At 36.7% G+C, this 8,897-nt stretch overlaps 1 protein-coding gene across 2 annotated transcripts in view; it reads right to left on the bottom strand.

Annotated features, from left to right (window-relative positions):
- Positions 1–6,144: 6,144 nt before the first annotated feature.
- LOC113227418 (protein Wnt-7b-like) overlaps positions 6,145–8,897 on the bottom strand; it is an 85,682-nt gene continuing 82,929 nt past the window's right edge. Inside the window, exons 7-8 of one of the 2 annotated variants that reach the window (XM_026460335.1) lie at positions 7,781–7,923; positions 6,145–6,525 (exon numbers count right to left, since the gene is read on the bottom strand). In XM_026460335.1, coding sequence (XP_026316120.1) covers positions 6,374–6,525; positions 7,781–7,923 — 295 coding nt within the window. In that variant the 3' untranslated portion in view covers positions 6,145–6,373. The remainder of the gene's footprint in view (positions 6,526–7,780; positions 7,924–8,897) is intronic. The other variant, XM_026460336.1, reaches the window with a different exon arrangement.

The following is an 8,897-nucleotide window of genomic DNA, read 5'->3' as shown; positions in this document are numbered from 1 at the left end:
GCCTAACGGTTACCATGCCGGACTGCCACGCAGAGGTCCCAGGTTCGATTCCCGGGTCGGGAGAAATAGTTGTATGGCCTACAATTATTTCTCTCGTGAGTTTGGATGTAATTTGTGGTTTTCTACGCGACACAGGGTTTCCCTAGTGCGGGACTATGTTGAGTGTGTACGTTATTTATTTATTGTTATCAAGTGACGGGACGAACAAGTTGTGCGCCTGATGGTTAGCTACATGCCTCTCTATAACAGTTGCAGTGCCACTCAGAGCATTAAGCCGTAAAGATCTGAGGTGCACAGCCATTGCGCCCGTCACCCTGAGACATAAGATGACAAGTCCCATGCGCGTGTAATTTCATCAGCACCCTTATCCTTCAAAACCGGAACACAGTAATGCTGACATTATTGCTTGGAGGCAGAAATAGGTAAAGTGACAAGTTCCTAGGACGAACTCTTTCACAATGAGCTCGGTGGCACTGCACCTGTTATGGACAGGCGTGTAGCTTACCATCAGGCGCACGACTTGTTCGTCCCGTCACTTGATAGTATATAAAAAAAGCTTATTTTTTAGCTTTTTTTTGCTAACACTAACACAGGTTTGTTTTTAATATTTTTGAAAAGCTTATATTTTTGCACCATTTTCTTTTCATTCGTCAGTCGACTTTACATAACATAATCTCAAAAAGAAATTGTTGCTTAAATCAACTTTCCCTATGTAAAAAAATATAAAAACAGTATAATTAGAAACTATATGGAAATACAAATGAAACCCAGTATCTTTTTTTTTTTAATTTATTTATTGTATAAAGGACAAAATACACAAATATGTTTCTAATCGCATTTTAAACCACTAAGGTTTGTCATAATGCGACCTGTATCTACACAATACAAATTTGAACATGCTAGCAGAAGCTTATATTTAAGTGTAAATATTTAAGTAATTTGTATAAATAATCTATAATATATATGTTACTAAAATTAATAGGATTGGGTAAATACATTCATCTTATTATATTAAATGTTCATCACATTTAAAATCTGCGATTGATTGTCGTTAATTTTTTTACCTGGTCTAGGACTGTGTCGAACTTGGGCATTATTCTTTGTTGAACACTTTGATCTACTCAAAATTTAATAGATAGTAAGGGATAAACATTGACTTACAAATAAATGGACGACGGGTCTAATACAAAAACCACGAAAAAAATGTCCCAAGTCAACCTATTCGAAATTTAAATTGTTATGTCATCGCAGTATCGCGCTGTCCGTAGAACAAATGAAGACTAAAGCGGAGTGTCGCGCTCTGTATACGATTTTAGCGCCTTACAAGTGCGGACACTTTTTTGCGCGGACCCGACGTCCATATAATTGTAAGTCAATGGGGATAAACAACAAAATTTCAAAACAATTGAAAAATCCTTTTTACAGCTTTTCTTAAAATGCTGTGTTTCATATTACAGTGTTTTGGTTTTGATACAGACTTCTCGTATTACTTCTCGAATTATTCGAAAGTACTCTGTGATGGTGACTCGCTACCCTATCAAATCAATAAGACACTGGAACACCAAATTCGGAAATAGTTGCAAAAAAGATTTTTTTCGTTTGTACATTAGATATTAAATGATTCTATCCCTTTGCAAAATAAACTAAGTATTGAAAAACGACTAAATTTATTTTTGCTTGATAATAGCCTAAATATTCTTGTTGTAATGAGATTACGGTGCCGCTGTTATAAGGAAGGCGACGGGAAAACGTTGTTTTGAACTCTCTGTTTGAAAAGACCTTATGCCCCACAGCAGACAACCTATATTATGTTCGTATACTTGTATAAATTGTTATACAATTATGTTATTAAGCAGTTAAAAACAATTTTGTTTAAAATATTCCATTTGCACAAGACTGTTAAACTCTGGCCAATTAAAAGTTTTAAAACGTCACATGTGACTTTGTAAGGCGTAAAGCTCTTGCTTTGAGTAACTTTTAATGAGTGAAATGCGAAAAGAACTTTTAACAGGCTGCCTTTAGCTACAGTCAGACGTATTACCAAGCTGAACTGACAACAACGCCATACAAAATGTCTCTTGAATACAGGCATTTGTTACTATGTTCCCTATTTTTTACCGACTTCAAAAAAGGATATTCTCAATTTGACTGTATTTTTTGTGTGTATATTACGCGACTGCTCTGACATTTGTGAACTGATTTCGATGATTCTTTGTATGTTGGAGAGTACCTTAGTAGTGGTTCCATTGAAATTTGAAGAAAACCCCCTGATACGAATCGAACGTTGTACGCCATTGACTTACAAATAAATGGACGACGGGTCTAATACAAAAACCACGAAAAAAATGTCCCAAGTCAACCTATTCGAAATTTAAATTGTAATGTCATCGCAGTATCGCGCTGTCAGTAGAACAAATGAAGACTAAAGCGGAATTTGGCGCTCTGTATACGATTTTAGCGCCTTACAAGTGCGGACACTTTTTAGCGCGGACCCGACGTCCATATAATTGTAAGTCAATGGCGTACAACGTTCGATTCGTATCAGGGGGTCTACTCTCAAACTCCGTCCGACATCCGTCCGAAACAATTACTGTCAAATAAGTAATATTCGACCAAATTAAAAGACAAGTATCAAGTATGAAGCTTCGTTCGCATCACGCGTCTTTTCATTTGGTCAAGTATTGCTTATTTGGCAGTAATTGTTTCGGACGGATATCGAGAGTAGACCCCCAGTTCCGAATCCGAGAAATGACGATCCGAAATGTCACAGGGATCATTATCTCATTATCTCTACCAGCTCGACTTGGTCGTCCCGTCAAAGTCAAATAATCATTCAATAAAAACGTCACTTTTAAGCTACTGCTCGTTCACTACGCTGACTTCCCTGAGAAGAACGAGCAAGAAACTGTAGAGATTACTTTTTTCAAATAAACTTAAACGCTTAACGGATTATTACATCAGGTAATAATAATAATAATAATATTAATTTTTTAGGCCTTGGGAGAGGCGTGAGTTTAAAATAAATACGAAAATAATAATAATAACGTACACACTCATAGTCCCGCACTAGGGAAACCCTTGAAAATTGTAGCAGTAGAGCTCCTTGTGAAAAAGTTCGTCCAGGAATGTACTGCCTCCTTGCCTATTTCCGCCGCCAAGCATCGTAGTAGTGCGAGCATTATTGACTTCCGGTTTTAAAGGTGCTGGCGAAGTTACAAGCACATGGGACTTGTCAACTTATGTCTCAGCGTGACAGATGTTTGCGATTTAAAGCTTTGAGTAATAATAATAATAACGCACACACTCAACATAGCGCCACAATAGGGAAACCCTGTGTCGCGGGTGCCATTGACACACACATAGACGACCACAAATTACACCCCAAGTCACGAGGAAAATAAATGTAAATTAATGAATCGAACCTGGGACCTCTGCGTGGCAGTCCGCCATGGTAACCGTTCGGCCGCGGAGAGAGTTCTGTCGCTTACCACCAGGCGCACGACTTGTTCGTTCCGGCACTCGGTATCATAAAAAAGTATTGTGCAGACAGACAATTAACTAAGAATTTAAGATCCCAAAGTTTTTCTTTTAAAAAAAAAAGCAAAAGGTAATTGAATAGAAAATAAACAACTGTGAAGTGACAAAAGTTTTATTAAAAATCTGGACAAGGTGTTACAGTGAATAAGTTAAAACTTACTATCTAACTGGAATGTATATTTACTTATACAGTTTAATTATACAAAGCATATTTAGAATTAAATGAAAACTTAAACAATTTTTAAAGCCGTTGATTCTTAAATGCATAACGTATATAATTAATTTGTGCGTTAAATAGTTAGATTAAAACATTTAAACTGATCCAGTCAAGCGTCTTTTAACTAGTCTATTGTAGTTTACTATAATTTTTAACTGCGTTTTGTTTTTGTAATTTTAAGACGTCCACTGCTGCATGTGCTGAACATAGGTCTCCCTGAAAAAGTTCAAGAAATCCATCGGTTACCCGCCGCCCTTATCAGGTCTTCCGTCCATCTAGTAGGGGCCCGTCTTACTGAACGCCTTCCGGTTCGTGGTCTCCATTCAAGAACCTTTCTGCCCCAACGGCCGTCAGTTCTAGGAACTATGTGCCCTGCCCACTGCCACTTCAATTACCTAAACCTTTGAGCCATGTCGGTGACTGTCGTTCTTCTACGGATCTGCTAATTTCTGTTGAGGCCACGTAAGTGACCACGTGTCAGAGCCGTAGGTCATCGCTGGCAACACGCACTACTCGAAGACTTATGTCTTCAAGGACTGCGGAAATGCGCAAACTTCTTAAACAGAACCTCAAACCTTTTTAACAGAATGCTTTATAGTATCATGTGTATGATTGAAGGTAATAAATGAAACATATCGAAAATACCAGGTGAAAAATTAATGAACGAATGAAAAACCTAATATATACGATGTTTGTAAACACTTTGAAGGTGTGTGAAGTTGCCAACCCGTAATGGGCCAGCTCAATGGACTATACCCTGAATACTTTCCTTGTAGAAGATCTGTGGCCATCAGATCAACGCGTGTTAGTAATACAGTACGTATGTTACCTGTTATGTTTTTGGATTCATTAGGGGTACAAAATACAATACAATTATTTCTTTCTCTATTTTAATAATTAAATTTTCATATGAAAATTCTAGTATGTCATTAGTGGCTGGTTTGCATTAGACATAACTGTTTGACGACTTTACCATATCAGTCAACCGTGACATGGGACCTGTAAAGTTGATTTGTTTAAAAAAACAAATATACGCGATTTAAATCCGGAAAAATAGTTTCATTTCCTAATTATGTTCAAATGGCAAATGTTTAAAGTAGTGTCATAAAAAATCGATTATCCGATATTAAGTAGGCAACTGTAATGTTGTTATATACTTTACACAGTAGGGAAAGCGTTTAAATCTAATTAATACTATTTACCTAAAATAAATAAAAACTTAATTACTTATGAGTGAACAGTAACTCATTCACATTCTGAATTTAAAAAATAATGGAGTATAATTAATATGGGTCACCTTAGGATTTTTTATTAAATTATAATTAAATACTTTCTATCTCTTGAATTTACAAAACTATTGTACAGTTATCGGATTACGTAGTAATACAACGAAAAATGTAAAAACATGGGTTTATTTTCATTCATTCATCCTTAAATTCATTCATTCATTCTACATTGATAATACATCATTTAGGTAAAGGTATTTAGTTGTTGTTTTAAGATTTTGTTGTTAATACTGTTCTTGTTTTTAACCGACTTTAAAAAAAGGGAGGAGGTTCTTAATTGGACTATTTTTGTGTGTGTACGTTACCCGATAACTCCGACAATTGTGAACCGATTTAATTGCTTCGTTTTTTGTTGGAAAGAGGGTACTTCAGTAGTGGCCCCATTTAAATTTGAAGAAAATATTCCACCTCTAAGGGTAGCAAATTAGGGGACGAATCTATTTTATTGGATTTCATCCGTTTTCCGTTAATTGATTTCAATAATTATAACTTTTTATTAAATAAAAACAACCTCAGAAGTTTACTTATCGGCTTCTTTATTGGAATCACATTAGAGGCACCCTTTTTCCAACAAAAAAAAAACATCAAAATCCGTTCACGAATGCCTGAATAATCGCATAACATACACACGACCTTAGAATAATAACGCATAGAATGATAGTTTCATATCAAACGAACTGTCACAAGTGAGGCAAAAACCAAATTCATGTAGGCTAGTTTTAGTAGTAGGTTAATTTTCGGTTTTAGTGAATATTTATATAAAAATACAAGTTGAAACGCGTTATTTCCTTGTGGAATGTGATGTTATTATCTATTTTTTGTTTGTCTGATGTATTTTTACACTCATTTACCGCACATTTCGTCATTTTTAGCTAAAATTCTTGAGCTGTTCGCGGTGCAAGTTGACCTTGAGCGCTGAAGGCCCGCCCGCTCGTGTAGGCCCATTGGGCGCGCTTCAATTTGCCTCACTTAGCGTGTGCGGGCTAGGTTTCTATGCGTTATTATTCTAAGCACACGACAAAAAATACAGACGAATTGAGAATCTCCTTTTTTTAAGTCGGTTAATAAAACTTGGCAAATAAGTGTAATTCCACAAACTTTTGACATTATTTTTTTTCAGCTTTAACCTGTCCATACGCTATTTATTCTCTTTTAATTGTGGATGTGTGACATTTTGCTCATATGTAACACTGAAATCAATCAAAGTAACCTTTAACAAATTAACACAAAAACCTTAATACAAGAAAAAATGCTCGCCAATATCCAAGTTATTGAGTAAATTACAAAGTTCCTCGGTAAATAACAAAGTCACAAATAACAGGTTAAATTAAGTTCACTTGCACACATGGACTTCCTGGACCTGTATACAGGTGTCACATGTGACGCGGCAGCACCAGTGGAACTTGCATCTGCACTTTGTTTCTTCCACATTTCGCACCGTGTTGTAGCCGCGACCACAGCAGAGGGTTTCGCAACCATCTTCACCTGCAAATTGGTACAATGTCACTAAGGGTCGTATTCCAGAACTCTACTCAATGCCCAAGTCAGGATTTGAGTATGGTTTAAAGCACTCGAAATCATACTCAAGTCCCTGCCATTAGGGTCGTATTTCCAGTGCTTGTGTTTCCAGTGCAATCCGACTTGAGCATTGAGTAGAGTTCTAGAATACGACCCTAAGTCTTACTTCATTTCAAGACTTTTTAATATCACTTGTGTGTACACGTGATTATGAATCGCGCAGTCAAAATTTTTGTTTATCATTTAAAGCATAGTAAAATAAGACCAAGAAGGGCAACTTCCGCTTATTCGGCGCATCAATGCCTACACTTCACTCGGAACGTAGGGTTGTCACACAGGGTTGTTACAGGTTGTAAGCGTAATGTGAAAAATAAGGTATTCATCACAGTGCTTATGTGCTTTATTGAAATAACTTTTGTCAAATGAAATACTTACATATTGATTTTAAAATATTTAAAAATGTAAGTTACCAATTGTCGATACCTCATGTACCCTACGCCAACTTTATTTTTTGGTCATTTTTTGTTATTTTTGTCAACAGCCATATTTATTTACTAAATATTATGTTCCCCGAATATTGTGAAAAAGCAAATAAAGAATAAAAACAGAACGGGTCCAAAAATTAAGTTGGCGTAGTTCATTGGAGCTATCGTATCGTTATGTTTAGTAGGTACCGAGAAGAACGACAATTTTGAATTTGAGGTCCTCTTGTTCAATATGAAAAGAACAATAAACTGATCGTCTACTCGATGTCATTTAAACACCGAGCGAACGCCTCAATTTTACATTAATGGCGTGTGCGACGACCCGCGCTATGGAACGCAAATGCACTGCAAGCGCACACATAGCGCCGGTACACGACGTGTACACACAAAGCCGCTCTGCTATTTTGCATGGAGTTACCATACTTGATCTTATTACACTATGTATGCATCATATAGTGACGGGACGAACAAGTCGTGCGCATGTTCTTAGCAGTTGCAGTGTCACTCAGAGCTTTAAGTCATAAAGATCTGAGCGTCCCATGTGCCTGAGGTTTCCCAGCACCTTTACTCTTCAAAAGCGTGTCAATGTTTTCCTGGACGAACTTTTTCAAAAGGAGCTCTACTGAGAAATTCGAAAACGATTCAAAATTTTAATAAGAAGTGGACAGGAACCAGTAAAGGATGGTGGGATGACGACGAAAGAGGTTAGGATAGTCACAAAGGTAAGGTATTTCTACCTCTAGATGTCCTATTACAATGGCGCCCATGCGTGCCCAAGGATCCAGAGACGGTGTCAGGCTCACAGTACGAAGGCGAAGCCGCTAAGTACACCAGCTCCGACTTGCGGGGCTGACGTCCGATGGCTGCGTTTTGTCGCGCTCTAAAAGCAGAAAAAGCTATTTTTAGATGTAAGATTCATGTAACAAGTGAAAGTTAAATACAAAGTTGTGGGTTAAATCAACAAAGACACGATAATTCGGTAACCAAATTGGGTAAGCGCCCGGATTTTAATCCGGAGATTTGTTAAATCGGATTAAAATCTATTAACGCTCAAAATCGAGGGCAAAACTTAAACAACCAAATTGTAAATCGAGTTATGTTCCAATTGAAAAGTTTATTGCTTTCTGATCTAGACGACTCGATTTGCTTTTCTATTGAATCGATTTACTTGAAAATCGCATTGAAATAAATCGATACAAAAAGTTGTTACTACCTACGTATTATAATAGACTTGAATCGTAATGTACATCCTTAATATCGAAATCTTAATATTGAATCCACAGGATTGCAAGGTGGGTATTACGCACTGTTGCCAGATTAGGCGATTTTTCGACGCGAAAGCTACTTCGAGGGGTCTAACAAAAAGTGATCGGCGACTCGACAATATTTAGGCTATGTTTGAAATAGGAAAAGGCGACTTTAAGCTACTTAATAAAGTGTCTGGAGAATTACAAATTTTATTGGGGATTTTGTGGGGAATGGAGTTGTAAAGTAACTCATTTGGGGTTTGAGTCTTTCTACGTTAATTGGGGAAATTAGAAAGTTCATATTCCCCAACATCCAGTAGCAAGCGGAATTGTAGAATTGTTTTTCTGCTTTTATTTTTTATTTTTACGGATTTTATGGTTTGGGCGAATATCGGCAACTTAACACACATAAATTACTCTAAAAAAGATTTTTAACATCGATATTTGTAGTAAGCCAACGATCTTGGCAGAAATGGGTTAAAACCTTGCTTTGGATAAAAACCCGGTAAAAACCTTTGATTGTGTTTTAACCCATCTCTGTTGGTAAATAATAAGTTTGTTATAATTATTAACAACAAAGATGGAACACTTACAAAAAACATTCGAT

The sequence above is a fragment of the Hyposmocoma kahamanoa genome, unplaced genomic scaffold, assembly GCF_003589595.1.
Source record: "Hyposmocoma kahamanoa isolate Upper Pololo Valley unplaced genomic scaffold, ASM358959v1 210, whole genome shotgun sequence".
Taxonomy (NCBI): domain Eukaryota; kingdom Metazoa; phylum Arthropoda; class Insecta; order Lepidoptera; family Cosmopterigidae; genus Hyposmocoma; species Hyposmocoma kahamanoa.
This window is presented reverse-complemented; position numbering and strand designations above follow the sequence as displayed.